At 36.3% G+C, this 21,696-nt stretch overlaps 3 protein-coding genes across 4 annotated transcripts; 1 reads left to right on the top strand and 2 right to left on the bottom strand.

The window, feature by feature from the left end:
- Window positions 1-5,073: 5,073 nt before the first annotated feature.
- Window positions 5,074-9,519, bottom strand: LOC139108145 (lipase 3). The gene is made up of 9 exons (XM_070666223.1): window positions 9,391-9,519; window positions 8,832-9,298; window positions 8,271-8,478; window positions 8,040-8,154; window positions 7,673-7,916; window positions 7,425-7,583; window positions 7,257-7,344; window positions 7,007-7,152; window positions 5,074-6,890 (listed from the first exon to the last, which is right to left on the bottom strand). Exons 2-9 carry the CDS (start codon window positions 8,955-8,957, stop codon window positions 6,735-6,737), a joined length of 1,242 nt encoding a protein of 413 aa, XP_070522324.1. The 5' UTR covers window positions 8,958-9,298; window positions 9,391-9,519; the 3' UTR covers window positions 5,074-6,734.
- Window positions 9,520-11,005: 1,486 nt separating this feature from the next.
- LOC139108141 (sorting nexin-25) lies at window positions 11,006-15,186 on the top strand. The gene is made up of 11 exons (XM_070666214.1): window positions 11,006-11,568; window positions 11,753-12,063; window positions 12,137-12,306; window positions 12,447-12,841; window positions 12,927-13,350; window positions 13,453-13,757; window positions 13,831-14,088; window positions 14,156-14,292; window positions 14,355-14,594; window positions 14,730-15,012; window positions 15,095-15,186. The coding sequence occupies exons 1-11, from the start codon at window positions 11,332-11,334 to the stop codon at window positions 15,164-15,166; spliced, it is 2,832 nt and encodes a 943-aa protein (XP_070522315.1). The 5' UTR covers window positions 11,006-11,331; the 3' UTR covers window positions 15,167-15,186.
- L(3)80fg (dnaJ homolog subfamily C member 16 l(3)80Fg) lies at window positions 15,095-21,322 on the bottom strand. 2 transcript variants are annotated; one of them, XM_070666219.1, is made up of 13 exons: window positions 20,655-21,220; window positions 20,482-20,548; window positions 20,199-20,392; window positions 19,850-20,130; window positions 19,581-19,771; window positions 19,164-19,498; window positions 18,764-19,067; window positions 18,539-18,687; window positions 18,047-18,271; window positions 17,757-17,970; window positions 17,573-17,680; window positions 17,329-17,474; window positions 15,095-17,228 (listed from the first exon to the last, which is right to left on the bottom strand). In XM_070666219.1, exons 1-12 carry the CDS (start codon window positions 20,888-20,890, stop codon window positions 17,349-17,351), a joined length of 2,430 nt encoding a protein of 809 aa, XP_070522320.1. In that variant the 5' UTR covers window positions 20,891-21,220; the 3' UTR covers window positions 15,095-17,228; window positions 17,329-17,348. The 2 variants fall into 2 exon arrangements, with proteins under 2 accessions (XP_070522320.1, XP_070522319.1); XM_070666218.1 differs by having other exon boundaries at window positions 15,095-17,474; window positions 20,655-21,322.
- Between the last annotated feature and the right edge of the window lie 374 nt (window positions 21,323-21,696).

The raw sequence follows: 21,696 nt of genomic DNA on the forward strand, positions 1-21,696 counted from the left end.
AACGAGCATCATCGACTACCACCGCCCTTCCCCTTCCGATACGAAAGCCCGTCGTGCTCTCGTTCTCTAAGTATTACAGACGTAACTTACAGTCCAGGCAATAATAATGCGATTGTTAGCAATTACGATGAAAACGATTATGACGAAATGGAGGATGAAAATCCGCGGAAAGGTCTCCTGAAACAGATATTTTGCCTTCCATTAAACTGAAGCTTGATTCGAGCTTCCTTTTTTAAAAGGATAAGGTTACCTCCGATTCGATTACTCGATATGCATTTTTATAGAAACATTTCGAGATCTACAATATCGTTGGACGTAAACGTCCCTCGTAGTTACATAGTATTAAAGAATACGGAAAATATTTAATTCAACTAATATACATACATACATACATATACTATATATGTATGCATGTACGTACGATATGTACGATATATTTATATGTTGTACATATCGTTAAGATAACTGTTCTCTTTCACACATGGTGCTGCGTATAGACATGTTGATGGGTAACGTTACTTTCCGCAGTCTTTAGGCTGCAAGCTAAAGGTGAAAACGTACCTGAGTGCTTTGATCAATCTTTCAGGTACCTTTACAGTACCGTTTCTGCGCAGCGGATTGATATTTTAAAGTATTACATGATTAATTATTCCTTTCACTAAATAATTAAAGAAGAAAAAAACAAATCAGACATACTCTAACTATATGATCATTCCGAACAATATTATGAGTTATAGATTAGTTATATTGTGAAAGAGTCATACCAAACATAGTAATAGTCTTTTCCGTAGCTCTTACATGTACATTTTCACTGAAACTCACGAATGAAAGCATATAATACAAGTAGAAATTATATCGAGACATTGCTTTTATACGGACATTCTTATCAACTCGATTAAATCGATAATCGTTACATTGGTCACTTTATGGATCGAAGGACCAGTGCGTATTGTAGCAACACTTGTGAATTTCAGGCATTTCTTTTTCCATCGAGAAATTGTACTCGCTGTTAGAATAGAAGGATAATATGCAGTAACAATAATTTTCTATGAAAACGTGGTTTTTTACTTGTAGAATCGTATTCTGGAAATATTTTTTACTCTACAGCAGTTGCATTTACACATTTATCTGATAGTGTACTCTTTGCCCGAGTGTGAGAGAGTATACCGATTCCTATAGCGTGATTAGGACTTTTTATAGTTTTTCAAAGTAATATCGAGTAAACGTACAAGGACAGTTGGAGTATTAAAGACTAGTTAAACTTCTTATTGTTAAAGTTACATAGAGATCAACATGCACAGTATTCCCTGGATATTTATAAATTTTAATGAATAAGGCGTGCAACGTTCGCTCTAACTTTATTCTAAACTAATTGCAAACAAATTTCGAAGCGTATTACTTCACAAGTATTAACCGTAGAAGTATTGTCTGAGGACGGCATGAAACACTTTGCTAAATTAATATACGACCTCTAAAATTAACAAGTAAGGGAACTGAATGATATAACATTTTACGTTGCGATAAAACGCGGACGTTCACGGAATTAAATTATACGTAGCCGAGAGTACACTGTATGTGTTAGAATTACTGCGCATGGTTTTTGTTGCGGTGATTATAATAACGACTGCTATTGAAAAATATTAAAAAGGGAAAGTTTTTTGCGGAGTGACAATTGCAAAGATTAACGTAAAACTATCGTGAATGTAAAAAGTATTCAATGTAGAGGGTATCGTACGAAAAAGTATTAACGAGAGATAAAATATATATATACCAAATTCACATCACGTAAAAGAGAGATGTAATAGTTCTCTTAGTTCTCTGCGGATTCTCTCGAGCGTATGCAAATACGATAAAATGCTGATAACTTAGCTCGAGCATTAAATGTATTAAAAAAAAGAAAAAAAAGAAAAAAAAACAACGTTACACGATACTCTGCCTAGCGATATATAAGCACGGCGATACTGCATTAAAAGGAAAGTATCGTGTAACTGGCGTTAGAGAGAATATGGTGCCAACATTCAACATCTTGATCGAATCGAACGGTACGAATCAACGCGTTGTAGAACTTACGTGATTTTCTATTTTGAGCGACAAACCGCAGTATTTTACGTTTATGTTCGTTGCTTTTTTTTTTTTTTTTTTTTTTTTGTAAGAACGTACGGTATAGAAAACGTCACACACGAATTCCTATTGTAACATAGCGAATGAATTGAACACGTGTTATCCGCTGTAAACTTAATTGTTGCAAAGGCTGCTATTATTTTATATAAACTACGGCAATCCGCTATTTTTTTATAGGAACGAGTCGAATGATGAACGCAGGAGAGATAAATGTTAAAGTATTCTAATAAAGAGATTCTTAATGCTGAATGATATTGAATAGTGTGTGTTACAATATATAATACGATAATGATGCATATACATTTACATGCTGTTGATTTTCGGCACCATATATTGCAGCTTATTTAAAAATGCTTAAGTATTGTTAAAATCTGTATATCTTGTGATGCGAGTATTGTCTTTCCACAAACGCAGCACGGTGTTTCTCGCAATCAATAATGTTGGACGACATAAAGATCAGAAAACCAAAAATGGTATTATGTTACTTATCGATTGATTGCACGTTGTACCGAGCTCCATTTACAAGTTTAATATACGGTACAGTGACGCAGAATCGTATGGAATATATATATATATATATATATATATATATTCTATACTTTGTATTGTATTTTATATTATTTGTTTTGTAGGGCCATACAGTGCGAGTCCTAAGAAAGGGTATCATATCGAGACTTGAATTGTTTAAGACTTTGTCATCAGTCATTATGAAACTTTTCACGTATTTGTATTCTTTTGTTGTAGGAGTTGTGTACGAAATGTTATATAACTATTTATATTCGGATATCCGAGGATTTCGAATAGTTAAATACGAAAATAACGTATACGTATTTCATATACTTAATTATGTTAGAGTTAGGCCCGGTTTCACGAACGCGAGTTTAATTAATCGGTCAGTTAATTTTCAGAGTTGCAGCTATCGAATATAAAACTAATGTCAAAAATACATCAATTTTATAAAACATTAGTTACCACTTTGAAAGTTAATCGACAAATTAGATTAACTCGCCTTCGTGAAACCGGGCCTTAAATCTATTTAATTTAACTGAATGAACATATGTCATTAAACGAGAAATTTTGCGGATTTTCTGCACGTCCGAGCCTTGGATATCCCAAATGCGTTTCGAAAGTATGGGAAAGAATTTAATCTACGCGACAGATGTTGTATGAGGTATAAACTTAGGGAAGTAGTAAGAGGCAATCATCTTTATACTTCCTGAAATTTTTTTATAGTTCATACACGTGTACGAAAGAAGGAAAAGAAAAGAATCAAGCGAACGTTTTGCGAATAAAAATTTATAATTATCATTAATGTCCGATTTAGTTATATATATCTTCTATATGCAGATAATCCAATTTTTACAAACATTTTTAGGAATTGAAAATCTTACTTTCCTTTTTTATTTTATTCTATTTTTTTTTTTTTTAATTTTTTTCCGATAAAGTTAATAATTTATCACGATGTAATATAACATAAAAGTAACAACTTCCTCATAGTTCTCTTGATTATTCTCTTCGAATTCGTTATGCGTACCCAACATGTATATATAATATATTTATGCATGTACATAGTGTCAAAAGAATAAAAATCAGGTACGCGTACTGATATAATATAAAGAATGGTTTACGAGAAAATATATATCGGAGCTGTAGGTATTTGTAATATATTAATTAACTATGAAAACCGATAGTGACATTATAGTACAATAATTTTCAACACGCATCACTTTGAATGCTCAGTTATGCATTATCGTATGATTATAGGAACGTAATCTATACGATCTACATTTCTTTTCTAATAAATCTTCCATATTTACATTTCTTATTTTGCTTTATACATTTCGCTCTGAATTAATTCAAGATGATTGCAGCAAACGTAATCTGCTTATATCGTAGGTACCAACATGTTCATGTTTTCTGAACATAACTTTGTTAAAAATAATTTCGAACGCATTTATGCATATATATTTTCACATTAAAGAAAACATTAGTGTATATTAATATAATTTCGACTTATCATTTCCGCTTGTAACTCGGCGATATTGAGACTGTTTCTATTTCATTGTTAAAAAAAAAAAAAAAAAAAAAAAGAAAAAGAAAAGCGATATAGTAAAATAATTATTATAATTAAAAATATTATAATATTTATAGATAAAATTAATGAGTGGTTGCATTTAATTGTTATAGAGTACAAGATATCAAAAAGCAAAAGGGACGCTTATACTTTAGGATTTGTTACACGATTTAAATGAGAATATAAATTGACAAGACACACTCTGTCCCGGCAGACAGACTGAGGCCCGGTTTCACCAACGCGAGCTAATCCAATTGCTCGGTTAACTTTCAGAGTTGTAACTAATGTTTTATAAAACTGATGTGTTTTTTGACAACAGTTTTATGTTCGGCAGTTGCAATCCCAAAAGTTGACCGACCGATTGAATTAACTCGCGTTGGTGAAACCGGGCCTAAGAAATGGTTTCAGAGAGTGAAAGCGGAGGACATTAGATGTGTCTCGTTTCGCAGAATTAACGAGAATCGATTGTACGCGTGCCTTCCCTCGTCCACGACGACAAAGTGCCGCGCGTATGTTATCGACGTATTAACGATGGCCTCATAATTATTATTGAATAATTGCCGAGTATATTTAAAATTGTATACGTTATTATACATATATATTGCCGTTGATAGTATTTTTATAAGGCTTGACTTACGTTTTTCCAAACGGGAATTATATTGCTTCTCAAGTGCACCACTCAGTCAGTGTGCATCGTGTGAACGCATAACAGATTACCTTCCCGCGAACGTAGTCAAGGACTTTATCTCCTGGATCCACGAAAATATGTGATTCTGTTTCTTTAAAGTTTTACGAATAAAACAATCCCTACGTGCAAAGGAATTCATCAGTTATCTTTCGCTCCACCACAAATGCAACTATTTCGCTTGTGGTTGTCGTACAATTTTTTTTTTTTTCTTCTTTTTCTTTATTAAAAAGATTTTTCTATTGTGTTTTCTGTAACGTAATAATTTTTATTTCACTGTAAATTTTTAAAAATGTCTTGAAAGAACATATTGGACGAAATATACTGTAAAGACCGCGCGTATTAAATCTAAAAAAAACTTGAAAGTTTTTTTTTCTTTTTTAAAATTAAAGATATATTAATTTTGCGTAATGGTGGAGAAAATATGTGCACGTTAGTTTAAATTCCATTTGTCAATATGTAGCCTTGACGTTTGCAGATCCTTTTATCTCGTTAAATTAGCTCGTTGAAGTGATAATGTCAAATTATAATTGTTGTACTTGTAATATTCGAGGCGTCATAGTCTCGGAAGTATTTCATTGCCGGATGACAATTAATATCGGCACGCTTTACAATTATGGTGAATAATGTTACTAAAGATTTACGTATCGTCGAACTTTGTAGAAACTAAATTGTAATCAAGTGTATTTTTATTGCGGAAGAATAGATATCGTTTTAGGTGAACACTCGAGTGGCCAACACGTGAGCTCAAGTATCGATTATGGTTTATGGCGCAATTTTTCATCGGCATACAATCATGCAGGCGTAACGATGCGCGTGCACCGACGCGACCAAGTCCCGTTTACTCGCAGTTGTGATAAATGAGACTCCGCCGCGATCGAAAGCGATTCACAATTCTTCATACGAATCACGCGGGAAGCTTCCCGATCTATCCATCCGATCTATTCTAACATAAACTAATACATATCATGCGACATACAACTATTATGTACATTATTATTACATCTACATTACATAGGACCAGTCTTGCGAGTTTTTGAAATATGACTTGATCACTTTCTTTTTTGTCTTTTCAAATATAATATTAAAATAAATAAATTAAAATACATTCTAGTTTAACTTAAAGTTTTACAAAACAATTTATTTGCACGAGATATCAAGTCGTTGAACGGCACCTCATATTTGATTCTGAAACTCGCAGACTGGCTTGTTCATACTCCCGCATGGGTAACTTTTAAGAAATTGTATTAAACAACTAAAGTGTAAGCTAGCGTAGACTAAATTTAACTAATTATGTGTGTACATTGAAATCAATCAGGATCGATCGCTTAAAGCATCCGCCGGCAAGTTACAAAAATTCGTTTGTGCGTCTATTTCTTCCACGATAGGCATGTTGCGCTACAGAACAATCCCTGAAACGGATTAGGTATTTTGGACGATGCTCAAGTGCGATTAGACTTCGAGGAGGATAAGTTTGTAATTATGCCGACAGCTGAATGCGATCGCGATCAATTATAATCGCGAATGTAGTTTCTTACGCAGTGATGGCAAATTGGTTACGATGCAGTTTGTATAAATGTACATATGGCGACATTATAATCGAGACGGAGAGATGAGAGGGAGATACTTTAGCAATGCAGTGAATTTGATGCGACGCTACACTTCCGACGTGGCGGGAATGAAATTAAATAAGTACAGAGCATATATGTAAACGCAACGTATTATATGATAATACGTATATGATTATATGATAATACTAATAATATAACAACAATAAATTAGATCGATTCATTATACTCATTTTTAGCTTTCTGTCAAAAGGGATATTTCCTTTTCTAACTCGAGAAAACGTCGCTATTGATACTGGGCCAGGAGTTGTAGAATAGGCCGCGATACCATTTGTAAAGATGATTTTCCCCATATGAAGTCGTAATGATTAAAGGTGGTGTTAATAGGAGTCTTGTAATGAAATACGACGCTGTTAAGTTTCGTAGACAGAAGTTCCACATCCTAAACGATAATTGATCAGATATAAATTTTAAAAAGGAGGTAATTAATATTTAACATGCATTTTTAATTAAATCGAGTTTAATTTTTATAGAAGAAACATTTTCTAATCGACATACTTTCGTAGTTGCTAGCCAATCGTTATCGCTACTGAAAAGAGCAATCGGCGCTGTGATTTTCTCTAATTGATAATCTGGTGGCGTCGTCGAATTGTATATCCGAAAATTTTTATCGACATTGGCGTAGTCGAATTGTCTGAAACGTCCTAAAGCATTTTTTAAGCTTATATTATTCGGGATTACAATATATAATATAGTACTCGACATATTTATTATTTTCTCTTTTTATAAAATTATCGTAATGTTGTACCTGGATTAATATATCCTTGACCATAATGTACGAATTGTTTCCAAGAAGCTCCAGCAGGCACGTGGGCTATTATGACCGTCAGATTATCCTATCGTAACGAGGAAAGCTCAATTAATAATAGGAAAAGTAAGAAATATTGCAAGAAATCGAATCGCCGTTCATTCTTACTGTATTTAATTCCGCACGACTGAATCCCGCGACCAGAAACAGGATGTTGCTGCAAATGAATTGCGTGGACGCAGCTCTTTGGCAAAATAGATTCGACACGAATTTTCCCCAGTCGGTTCGTGAACGGAATTCTGGATAGCCGAAAGTCTCGCCGACCCACTGTAAGGGAAATAAAACAGATAAATTAACGTCGTAAATTGACTCGATCGCCCGAGGACAATTGAATGCTTTGAAGATAATTCTCTCACCACGCCGAAGTACGTTAGCTTGGCGAGTTTCTTGACCGGTCCGCGAATGTTACCGCTATAAGCCGCGGGTGCTAAGCCAATCATTAAAATAATCTTCGAATTGTATTCAGGTTTTTCTGACGCCATCACCCAGAACTGTGTTGTACCTTCTGAATGGCCGACGTAATAGATCTTCTCGTAGCCCGTCGTGTTCAAGATATAATCGATCATCGCGGGAAGATCGTAAATCCCAAGCTCATGATAACTGAAACATACGCAAGTTTCCCTCCGATAATCTCTTACTTGTATTTTATTTTTTAATCTTAAATTTAATTTCTCTTGTTCACGATACAACTGTTATTAATTCTTTACGATATATATCAGCTACCTGAAATCCCAGAAAGCTCGATCCGTCAACGACAATGAAGTATGATTTCTCGAATAGATGTTACCTCTGTTATTTCCAAGCCACACGTCGTAGCCCGCATCGGCTAATATGTACGCTAAAACAAGTCCTCTGTTATATTACCTTATCTAAGTAAATGTCAGAATTATCTTCACGTTACTACTGGTAGTATTTTTTATAGTTAAAAAAATCTAAGACAGAAGTAGGATCTACCTAATGATTTTCCAGGACCCATAAGGATCCAATCGGCGGAGCTGCCTCCTAGACCGTGTACCAAGAGTATCGGCGTTTTTATTTTCGATTTCGATTCCGCCTCATCGTCCCGGCCGTGTGGTACTCGATGTAGCTGAAGAGCATAACCATCCTCCGCAACGATATCATGGATCTCCAAAGGATATCCGTATTTCGTCACTAACTCCGGCTATTTAACACACGGAACAATTTCTTGTTTAATTTAAAGTTAAAAAATGCACGCGCAAAGTTAACACAAATAAGCTCATTCGATTGGACTTGAAAAATCAAAATCTATAAGATTACAATAAATAATCTAACGATGTATAAATCCTATTAGATGTCTCAAGCATCGTTTACTCTCTTTGTTACTTTCATCTCTTCAATATAATTAATCCACCTAAACGTCAAGATAAGCCATGATGAAAGAAGAGAATAATTACGCAAGCCGATTTAGCTGGCATTCAAGATTCTATCCGTTGTTGCGGCACTCATTTGTTGTGTCACAATAATTATTGCTACAATGAAAGAGCCGGTACTCACCGTCGTTAGCTCGATGTCGGGATTGCTGTCGGGTGCCAATCTAACGAACGCGTTCGCCAGTGAGAGGCAGCAGCTCAGGATGGTCATCGCGACAAAAACTTGATGTCGGCTCGTCGTCGACGGCATCGCGGCACAGAGTGTCCGACAAAGAATCGCAGATCTCGCTCACGGCAACATTTTATATGCGTTTATCACGCTGCACCGCTGCAGGAGATTCACGCCGCGCGATAACGCCGCCGATGTCTGCCCGCTCCCATCCTCGCGTTTGCGACCCTCGAGGAAGTCTGGCCCCTCACCTGCAGAATGGAAAGTAACTTGCCGATCGCATGCCAAATTGGTGGATGCGCTTTTTCCAAGTCTTCACCAATCGCGCGGAAAATGAATATCCTCTCAAGGTCGAGAGACCACATACGAGAAGACAGGCTCGAGAATATACCGCCGTGAATTAATTCGTTGACGCGAATTTCCTAAAATTTTGAGGAACGAATGCCGGATATTGAAATTAAGTTGCTCATTCAATAAATAAAAAAAAAAAAAAAAAAAAAAGTCAAACGCTTACGTGCTATTTGTTACCTCTGACAGTAACCCGAGGAGTCCTCTATTCTACTGTGAACTCAATAATTCAACCAAGTTTTCCTTACATTAATTATTACCCTTGTTCCACTTTGTTCTAAATGATTATCATAATTGTGGCGATAAATAAATAGCGCTGTTTTTTTTACAAAACGTTGCGGTGGAAGGTTAAGCGGGAAGTGAAACTTACTCCTGACATCTTCGAAAAATCGCCGAAACTATTAGAAAAGTAGAATTTTCCGCCGGCAGGGGAGAGAGCAATCGACCTGAAATAAGTGGCAAACTCCAATTTCAAGAGCTTACAATTAGTTGGCGACATTAGGAGCACTAGATACGTGGGAATTAAAGCTGCGGAAAGTATGAATAAGGTTAGAATTACGGTTTGCGCTTAGCAAAATTCTATACGAAACAATGATATAAATGCAATAAAAAAAAAGATAATAAGTACTTTGCCGAGAAGAAAAAATTAACCGGAAGATTTGAAAGGAAGAGTGAAATGCCGGTGTACTTTTAGATTTGATTCAGAAGAAAAGATGATCAAGTCGCCACGAGTCGGAATAATAATCGTAACGCAAAATGAGGTCAAGTTCGCGGCTGATGTGCGCAGGTAAAATTTGAACGGAAATTTGGATTTAATCTCGTTTTAAACGGGAATAATTTTACGTTGTACAAGGTGATGGTTATTTCAGGGCTTATAAAAGACGTCCATAACCTTGGCGTTAACTGGAACGTGGGTTTTAATGCCAGTTTTTAAGGCAGACACGAGACAGCCACCAAATTGGCAATCTCCTTATCTTCAACGCGAGAATTGCGAAAGCAGTCGTCACAACTAGGCCGTTGTGACGCGACGCAAGGTCGATTTCGTCAGAGTTTTATGTCTCTAACCTCGCGGAAGAAATTGGGTGAATTTTTTACTGCGTGATTCTCCGATCTCTTTATCGTTTCGATAAGAAGCGATTTTGCGGCTATCTCAGCTTAAACAGCGTGTAAAATCTGTCTTTTTTTTTTTTTTTTTTTTAATCATGCACGCGCTATTTATTTAAGAAACCCCAATTTTAAACTACGAAAAGAAAATCATGTGACTTACCAATCTGCATGAGCTTTAGCGAAGTTCTAGAGTTCTGCCGGTGACTGTAACATAAAATGAAACATATTAATGTAGACATGTTAGCATTTAAATTAATGTAAAGATATGTAAAGATATAATGTAAAGATAAAGCTTTATTTTTATAAAGATTGTATAAAAAAGAATTATTTCTCACCAAAAAGTTGCTCCGCCGATGCATCATCATCTTCCTGGGCCTCCTCCTCCTCCTCTCAGGATGTCTGCGGAATGTCGGGTCGGTCCTTGAATGTCGGACCATATTCAATTCGGTCACTCGAATTTCGTGCTACTTAAAATTATTTAAGACTCCGCGATGTTACCGAGAAGCGGATCTGCGATATCTGCCGGCGACGCCACGAAAGAACAAGACAGACAGGGTATAGGTCCGGCCTGTTCTTCTATCCGACGGCAGCCGAAACGCTGGCTTCACACGGACGAGCCTCTGTATCTGACGCGTGGAAGCCGCGATTCCGAGTTGGGCTCTCTGCACCCGAGGCATTAGCAGGCGCTACGGGCACACACGGACACGGCATTGTGCCTAGTAGGGTGCGTATGTTGCCCGTCTAAAATCTGCGACCACTGGCCGAAGCGCTGGCTTTACACACGAGCCTCTGTATCTGGATGCGTGGAAGCCGCGATTCCGAGTTGGGCTCTCTGATGCAAACTCTCAAAGTGCAAAAGGCTGGATATTTAAAAATGGCGAAGCCCTCGGTGTTGTCAAGTGTTATCAGCGCGGTGAGATTAAAGAGCATTATTAGGAGTACACCTTCGCCGACATAAGCACCATCGTTTCGCCGCGTCGCGGCTCGATCCGTGAGAGTCATGACTACCCTCGTTATCGTTTGCGTCATGTCGTTGGTTGTCATGAGTTTAGGAATTGTTACGGACTGGACCTGCCTCCAATGCTGTTGCCTCTACATTGTGTTAACTTGCTCCTGTTTGTTTGTCGGGCCTTTAATTATGATACTGATCAACATAGCTCTGTCACCCAAGCACCAGACTGGCTCTGGCACTATTAAAACTGTTGCTGAAATGGACGCCTTCCATAACATGCTGATGGTTCGCGAAAAATAATAATTGCTCTCTGTTCACATGAAATTTCAAATGATTATCACTTGCGACGTCATTCCGCTTTCTTGCAACGTATATTGAATAACAAAAATTAAGTGGCGTTGCAAATGAGAATTATTTGAGCTTCGGTGTAATAGTTGTCACTGCTCACCTCCGGTTGCTAATCTTTCAGAAAGGATATGAGCCCAAATCGGCCAGCTCTAGAAAGCATGTACGTTACCCTGTTGTCTTCACTCGCCTAGTCGATGGGGCACTGCAGAATCTGCTGGACTTAATCTTTCAAGACTTTGTTGGCTTTTGGCTAAATGACTTGGCTTTTGGCTCAGAACAATTAATAGATAACATGAAGCAGGATGTGTGGGGCGCGATACAAAGTCTGCACGACCGCTTGTCAAGAGTGGATCACACTAAATTAGTAGTTTGTAATATAGTGAACAAGCTAACTTTCCACTTTGAAAAAATCAGGATAGCTCAAGCAGCTTCGTAAGCGCTTTCCTTTTTAACGGCACGTTTTGAGGTTAGAAAAAAAGCAATCTAATTCGTTTGTTGCATTTAGATCTGAGGGAGAGGATCCTGTATTTATTTTATCGGCACATTTGATGTCACCCGTTGCTGAACTCGATTATTTAAGGAAAATCAGTGAGCTTTACATTCTGTTTTTATTACCACGCAGTTACTCTCTTTCGCCGGTAAAATTTCTTTTAAGAGAAGTTCTTACTTGCAAAAGTAAGCATTTTTATTTATAAATATGTATTATAATTTTTTAAATATTTTAATTATGTATTTATATATATATATATATATATATATATATATATATATATATATATATATATATATATATATATATATTTTTTTTTTTTTAGTATTGAAACCGGCGATAGATTTAATCACAGATCCTGATTACATCAATCAGAAGATTCTCACGTATATTGATCAGCAGCAGCTTGCCGAAGCAATGCATAGAAAAACCTACGAATACGCGGAATCATTTGAGGATTTTATTCGCATGGTCAAGAGCACTAAGGACCTAGAAGTTCTCAAGCATATTAGATATAATATCGTTACTGAGATTATGCAAGCTACCACGGTGCAAAACGTGAAACGAGCCCAAGGTTTAGATCCGGAAAATAATGCACTTGGAAACTCTGATGCTATTCGGGCGAGAAAACTAAAGAGATACATTAGTCAGTTAACATACGCCAAAAACACTTGCGAGTGTCACATGCAAACGTTGGGATGGGACGGATATCGTCCTCAGGTTGCTTAGAAAATTTTTTTTTTTACGTGAATTACGATTATTCTTTTTTTTTTTTTTTTTTTTACTTTATAATTATTTTTTTTAGGATTCAGAGTGTTGCGATGCTACGGAGGTTACAGAAGGCAGGATACTCCCGTTGCAAGCGATTCTAGATAATGTGATCGGTCGACGATATCTGTCTCAGTTCCTGGAACAAGTCGCTAGCCAAGGATTAATCGGGTATTGGGCAGCGGTACAAGAATTACGCGCCGCAGAACGATCTAATTGGCATCAGTTAGGAGCCGAGATCTTTTACACATACATCAGATCACCTACCGCCGAGATAAAGGTGGATAAGAATGTACGAAAGCAGATGGAGGCTTTTTTATTAGGCGATACTGGACCTAGCGTGTTTTACGAAGTTCAAGACAGCGTTGTCAAGACACTTCAAGAAAAGTATTACCCGTCGTTTCTCGTTAGTGAGCAATATAAAACCATGCAGGAAGCATTGCTCAATGAAAGAGCAGAAGGCAAGTATATTAAATAAAATGTTAAGTAATAATCTCTATTTACAAATGAGATTATTCTTTATATATCGCAAGTAATATTAATAAATTTTTCTTGTTCGATAGGTTTAGTTGAAGACCGTGAGATTGTCGATGGTACGTTGTCAGAATCTTCGACTTTGCTCGTTGGCGAACGTTCAAATTATGCTCGCAGCAAATTAGATCAATTGCACGAAAAGTTAAACAATAAAATGCAAGCGTTGCAAGCACTCAGATCTTCTCTTAAGCCCGAGAGCAAAGTGCTCAGTATATTAGCGAAAGAAGTTGAATGGTTGCAAGGCGAGAAACGACAATTAGAAGCGCATTTAAATCATACGGAAATGTGGGCTGAACATTTAGGTCATTGGAGAGCCGATGTGCAGAGTGCAGAGGTAATATAAGGATGAAACGCTTCTCTATATGTTAAACTAGTAAGATTTTTATAATTATATTCTTATGGAATAGATGCCTGATAACGGTGATCCTCCGCAATTTGTGCTGGTTGTCCACATGGCTGAAGATGACGACAATGACGAAAGCATATCTAGCGGATGGGTGGTGTTAAGAAAATTACAGGACTTTCAAGATCTACACAGAAAATTACGTCAGTTATGTTCGAATGTTAAGAGCCTCGACTTACCGTCACAGCCTTTAAAATTTTTCGGCAAATCTGACAAGAGCACTCTCGACAAAGCCAAAATGCAGATACAAAAATACTTGAACGTACGTTTCTAAATACGAATCTATTTTGCTAACATTATTCGCTTAATTTATTTATTCGTTCTTACAGTTTGTATTGGAAGACGAGAGACTTAATCAAAGCGAGGCATTGTACGCCTTTCTCAGTCCGAGCTCGGAACATCTTAAAGCCGTGGTAGCACCGTCTCCTAAGAAATCCCGCTTTTCTTTGTCCACATTATTCAAAACGTATGCGTCACATAATTTCGTCGAAATCTAATCTATTTACTGACTGTAATTTTCTGTGACAGATCTATCGGTAGCAACGAATTACGCGACAAGGAAGATGAAGAAGATTATTCGTTGCTATTAGATGATAGCGAGGCGGGCCGTACTGGTACAGACCACTATATGAATGCCAGTAAAGACGCAATCGCGGAGCCGTTGTACACGCTTCTCGGAGAAGTTTTCGATTTAAGAGGAGTGTTTCGTTGGCTCAGACGATCTCTTATAACTTTTGTACAGATTACTTACGGACGTACTATAAATAGGTAATATATCGCATGTATCTTTATACAGCTTTGTTCTCTTTATAAGATTTTTAACACTTCTTTTATATAGTTTCGTAGTTTATAAAGCAATACAGATATTTATAACGATAAGATTAATGTATTGTTAATTTGTAGACAAATTCGAGATACCGTTGCATGGGTGTTTTCTGAGCCAATGCTTCATTATTATATACAATTATTTACCAAGTCGTGGTGGCCGAACGGACAGCTTGTATCAGAGACCGTTCCTCGCTCCGACGAAGAGAAATTAAAAACGCGAGGCGAAGCGCGGAGGCAATTTCTCAACAATGTACCTGAAGTATTAACGAATCTAGTAGGAGCGCAAAGTGCTCAACGTGGCGCAATTAAAGTTTTCGATTCTTTGCAGAACGTGAACCTGAATAAACAATTATTTTATGTAAGTCAGCTCACTTATTTCGCTTTAAAGTATATGTATATAAGTTTGTTTCTCACCTTCTTTACTAATTTCTCTTTTGCAGGATATATTTGAAGTATTAATGTACGAAATATTTCCAGAACTGCAGGATAAGCAAAGTTCCTTAACGAAATAAAGTATCAATGTGATGTATAACGACGTTTAATTAAAATCGCAATTCCCTTTCCTTTCATATAACGAATCTTATTAATTTACAAATAGCTGCGGCTAAGTTATAGAACGGAAAGTCAATAACGATTTCGAACCATGGCCAACATCAAGAAAGATACGCGCGTGCATACATTTAATGTGAATAACATTCAATAAATGATACTCTTTAGGGTAGAAACATTAACTCCATCATACATATATTTCGTTAAGTTTAATCTTTATATAAGGATATAAAGTATAAACAATTGAGCGCACATAATTTGCAGTTTCAACAATGTTACGATGTATCTCATGTCGCTATGATACATATTTAATATATTCTAGCTTTTAATAAGGAAATCCTCATATATAAATAATATAAGGTATGTACCTAAATCCTGTTACATATTCGAGAGAAGTAAAATGTCTATTTTGAATTTTACTAAATTCTAGTTACACTAAATCTTTTTTCTGAAAAATTTAAATATCTAAACAACATGTATGCAATTGTCAACGCACATATGTAATATTTAAAGAATATACAATTAACAAGAGATGGTTAAAAAAGTAGAGTAATTAGAAATAAATTAATGGACGTATATAAATCTCGATAAGGGCAATTATCTCTTTCATAAGTATACCTTTATCAGGGTAATATTTGGATTTGCGCTTATAAATATCGATTTTACGGTAACTATATCGATAAAGTATAAGTTCTGCAAGTAGACATGTGCCACTGATAATTGAATTCGAAAAATATACTCGCACAATGATAAACGTGGGGTGAAGAAGCGACAGAGATACGCATTAGGTACAAACATATCAATATAGACTTACATTTGTTTTATAATATTACAAATAGCGACAATATCGTAAGTAGTTAACATATTCGAACGTAACGAGAACCGCAATTGATCGCGATTTCGCAGTCATATATGAGGAAATACAAATGACCTATACGCTTATACACTTACCGTCAGGAATGGCATTCGTGGTGCTGCGACGGCGGCTAGCGTACGTGATCTTGGCGTGGGGTGCGTCGAATCTCACACGAAGCACGTGCGTAGATGTTCCGCATAGCACCGGTCACCGAGAACTGAAGGGAGAGGAACGCGCTCTAGTACTACGTCCCCACTACTCGGCGGCCGAGAAAGGGGGAAGTCATGAACGCCAGCCGCCGTCGCCGCTCGTCGCAGCAAATGCCATATCTGCCTTTCAGTGTACTGTGCAATACTGTTAAACTTTTGGTAACGTGTTGACTAGTATACAAGCAATTTCGAGGAATAGAAAGAGTATTCCCACGGTATATAGGAACGGATGAAGTAGTAGTATATAGAAAACTTGATCTATATCCAGAGAATCAATCCACTATCCAGTGATAATCTTCTCTCTCCTTCTATTTGCTATATAATTTTTTTTTTTTTTAATAATTTACTTTCTTTAACAATACTTAAAGACCAATCTAAAAACGTTAAAATGCAGGAAACTGTAAATATGTTTATAAATGGTACTTAGCATAAGTAATGAATATGTTTTGTCTTTATACAGGGCTGCGTCTGTGTCCATTCGAATCACAGTATATTCCGATCGTAATAATATTCTGATGACTAGGCAAACCTTGTTCTTTATCACTTTTGCTGACTATATAAAGGAGACCGTGATGCCTAGCAATTCTTTTTGATATACTTTTTTGATTTTTTTCTACGAATAAAAATACTTAAATAATTTATATTTAGTCCATTAACTGTTTTAGCTATCGCCATTCTATATAAAGTTTAAAACATCCAAAACTACTATCTCGTATCTATTTAAAATAATACAACTTGTATTATAGTATATATTTTTACGTGCATGTGTTAAAATTTTTGTGTACAAATTTTTTAAGAAATTACAAAAATTTATTTAAAAATTGGGAAATATAATACATAAAAAAAATAAAATTAAGTACTTACAGTTTTAATAGCGACTTTTTTTTACGAAAGTTAAATTACTGCAGTTAAAATGTAAATTAGCAATGATTGAAGCAACATCATTAAGCAGCCAATCTTCTGTTAAGAAAATTAATAATGTGTTGTAAAATGTGTCCTTAGGCATCAAAGTCTCCTCTAAATATTTATTATAAATAAATAAATTTAAAAAAAAAATTACGTATATGTCCTCTCCTTTTTTTACTTGGCAGTGAACTCGGGCCAATAATTTATATAGTAACGATGCGTTAGTCCTTCGAACAATCTATCGAGCCACATTGGTAATCCATCTAAAAGATTATCCTGATATAAAATGTTACTTCCACCCTGCAAAAAAAAAAAAAAAATATATATACACATATATGCAAAATATCAATGTAACAGTTGCTAAAAATTGCGAGTATTTTCAACGAATTATCATGTACCTCATCTTGAGATTGATCGGATTCGTTCGAACTGTCAAAACCGATAAAAGCGCCTGCTTCCGGATCTTCTGGTCTTTGGGAAAGTTGTTTGGTCATCTTTTCCATGCGCTATAATATAAAATTATGCAATTATTTGATATTATTTGACAATATAATTTAATTTTAAAGTATTCTGGTTACATACTTTAACACCTTTACCCTTAGTACATTCTGGATGTTTGGCATGATACATGCAGAAATATTTTCGATGCCCGTTTAAGGACAGGACCGTCCCGACACAGTTTTTAGCATTTATATTTAATTCTTTCTGCTCAGGTAAAGTAAGAAATAATAATTTTTTGTACCAATCGAGACCCCTTTCTAGAGACATGTGTGCGAACATAAGCGTTTTATTTTTTCTAAAAATAAAAAAGATTTATAATTATTATATATAAAATATTAAATTAAAAAAAAAAGTTAATAAACAGAGCGTACCTATAAGGCCACACAGCTTTATGAAAAGCTGGCAATAATTTTAATCGACTTTGGGCGTCAACCAGTAGAATAATGGTTCGACATCCTGGTTTTAAAAGTCGAACTAATCCATTATATTTTTCCGCGCGTAACTCGTGCAATCGTAGTTGCGGTTGCGACGGAAGAGACTTAATATTTTCCTTGCATTGAACACGTTCTGCTTGGATACTTGCTTCTTCTAGTTTGCTGAATATATAAAAAGCATAAAAATTAACGTACATGAATTATTTATTTAATATTAAACACATTGATAATATACGTATTATTTCCTCACACAATATCAATTTCAAAATATGATTTACATGCCTTAAACAGTTAAAAATTGTTTATTGTTTAATAAAATTATAATTTATTAACATTTTATTTTCTAATGGGTTCATGCTTTGCGAAATAAAAAAAAAAATAAAAATTCAAAAATGTTACTACATTATTTTGCATTTTAATTCTACTCACACTAGATACGACATTCCATACCCTGCAACTCCTATTAGCATGAGAGTCACTAGTATTGATATCAAAGGCAAAATTTGCTCTTTCGTTAGATTATCGGATATATAATCTACTGCTAATAATGCCCTTCCTATCAATCTGTCTACAGTACCCTGAAAATATATTAAAGTGATGCAGCACATTAATAATTTGCAAGTCAGAAAGAATATTGCAATAATAAATACATACCTGTGCATGTTCATCCGCCAATTCTCCTACAACAGCAGCGTATGGCAAAGCTTCGGTAGTGCGTAATAGCTTTTGTATAGTTTTCTCCAAATGTCTACGCGTCTCGTTCCATATACGATCGTCCTGAGCAGCCTCAACCCATCCGTGAGAAAGCCATTCATATTTCAAATGATTAGCATCTCGTCTCCATATAATGACGATATGTAACAAAGGCTCCAGTGGGCTACCTTCGCCGGCTGATAACGCTGACACAAACTCGGGCTGCGTATCTTTAAATACGTATGCATATCTAACTCGTTCCGTGCTGTAAATATTATTAAATAAAATAAATGTGATTATTAATATTTTTAAAGTACATTAAAATAAAAATTTATTGATATTATATCGATATAAAAAGTACCTATAAGAAGATTCTAATGCTGCTTGTCTAAATTTATGCCTAGCCACATCGTGAAGAGGAGTATTTTGCTGCGATATTAAAACAGCGCACAACCGTTTCTGTGGCTTCAGCCATTCAGGTGGGCATATAGAATCCAGCATAGCTTGATTTGAAAGTCTTGGTAATACAAGAAATTTATTGTTGGAGATAACATTATGCATAGTTTCGCTGGAAATATCCTTCATACTGACAGACGCCATAGGTTTTTCAGAATTCTCATTAAAAAGCAATAGAGTATCTAATTCGCCTGAGATTTTGTATTTCGCTGTTACATTCTCAGTTTCCGGTATACCAATCTGTAAAATATGTTTAAAATTATAATTAAAGAACAATTTAATTAATTTATTATCGACATATTACGTAAATTTCAATTTTTACCTGAACGAACCCGAAAGCTACTCGATCTCTGTAGTAAAAAGACGTAAGCAAATATCGTAAGCGAATAAAGTCTCTCTTTTCAAATATCAAAGCTCGTATTCGATTATCTGTCCAGCCCGACAGAAAATGGTCTATGTTAGCGTCGCTAATAGTACTTATTAATTTATATGGTAGCTTACTTCGTACAAATTCTGCAAACAAGTACATTTATTAATTAAATAAAACTGTGTATCAGACAGATACACGTTGATTAAAAACGACAAACGTACCAACAACTTTTTGAATGCTAAATAAAGATTCTTTGTAGATACTAGTGCGCCCATCCACGGTAACAACAAGACATGGAAGAGAATGGATACTGAGTCTTCTCGCTAAAGTGGATTCCTTTTTGGCATGAGCTGTAGCCAGGCCAAGTCCCAGTGGTTCTAACTCGTCGATTAATCGTCTCCAAATAGGCTCCACTTGCAGACACATGAAGCACCAGTCGGAGTAAAATAAGATTAAATACGGCATGCGATAAGTTTTGGGTACTATCACATTCTCAAATGACCTGAAATTTACGAGATATTTTACACGATATTCGTAAACGGCTCATTATTCCACATGGGAGATACATACCGATATGTGATGCTCATTTTGTGGAACAGCGAAATGTCTCTACTTTGATAATGGAATTTAAAATTACCATTAAACAAATCTTCCATTGGATCGAGAACATTGAAATGACTATTGTCTCTCCTCTGTCTAGGGAGACCTTCCTCTGTGATTCCATGATTATCAAATTTTCTCCTTCTTTCGGGATCTGTCAAAAGCTAACAATAAACAATTGGGTGTAACAATTAAAATTTTTTTTTATTACTTTTTTCGAGTTTTACATTATTTTACACAAAATAAAACTTACCTCATAAGCTTTTGTTATTTCTACAAACTTATCCTCAGCCATTGGATGATCGGTTTTGTCTGGATGCCTAAAAATCGCGTAACAGTTACTTCCACACAAAATCACACTCGCTAAAAAAAGCGCGACACGCACTTTTGCGTTCCAAAGCATAGATAACGAGATACTCCACTTACCATTCCTTGACGAGATGCTTGTACGCCTTCCGAATGTCCTGAACTGTCGCATGCCTCGTAATACCTAGTATCTTGTACGGATCCCCGAGGGAGTCGCCGGCGACTACGAGCGTCGGTGTCATCTGGAAGATCGCGATGAAGCTCAGCAGCAAGAGGATGTGCTTCATCAACGGGATAGCGACCTCGCCGCGGCACAGCTGTCGCTCGGCCGTCGCTAAGAAATCACTCGGCGGCATCGTTCGCAACGCGGGATAATGCTAAGCACCAGCTGGGGGATGTCCTCGCGTGTGGCACTACGCGAGCTACCTCGCCGATTGTCACGGACGCGCGCGTAACGTCACCGTCCTCCTCGGCCTCAGCTCCTGCGCGCGCTCACGCCGTAGTTGGGATCAGCGGGCATACTTCTCGTCGTCACCACGTCGTCCACCTACGTCGTCGTCGCGGCACCGTCAACGGTCCAGCTTCTCACATCAACACTCCCCGGGCTGCGGCCGCCGCCATGTTGGGCCGGAGCAGACGGACGTGTAGTCGAGGCACCCGTCAGTGCAAACGGTGCATTAACTGCACTGAAATTAGATCACAGAACATCGTATATTAGCTTTTGTCTCTTCCCATCCTTTGGTTAAAATAAGTTTGAGGGAGATAAACAATATATGGGTTAATTTTAAAAATATAATTAATAAGTTTTTTCTCTCTCTCTCTCTCTCTCTCTAAATAACCGGAAAAGCAGTAGAATAGAAAATTAATAAACAATATATTAAAAATTACCTAAACACTTTCGTCCCACGAAATAAAATCTGAGGCAATATTTAACGCAGGCAACGAGCCTTTTTGCTATCTAGTTTCAAATTCATTTACACCTCACATGCTTTAAACACATGCGTCAGCGTGTGTTATCTTTATTTATGCTTTCCTGTCTTCATGCGTGCCTAATCTCGCATGGAGACAAGAAAAGTGGTCGAGAAAAAATAAGCTTCTCAAAAGTCATGCCTAGTTACGTTTAATATTACCTTTGTTCATTAATAAAAAAGCCTTGCCGTCA

Source organism: Cardiocondyla obscurior, linkage group LG14, assembly GCF_019399895.1.
Source record: "Cardiocondyla obscurior isolate alpha-2009 linkage group LG14, Cobs3.1, whole genome shotgun sequence".
Classification (NCBI taxonomy): Eukaryota; Metazoa; Arthropoda; class Insecta; order Hymenoptera; family Formicidae; genus Cardiocondyla; species Cardiocondyla obscurior.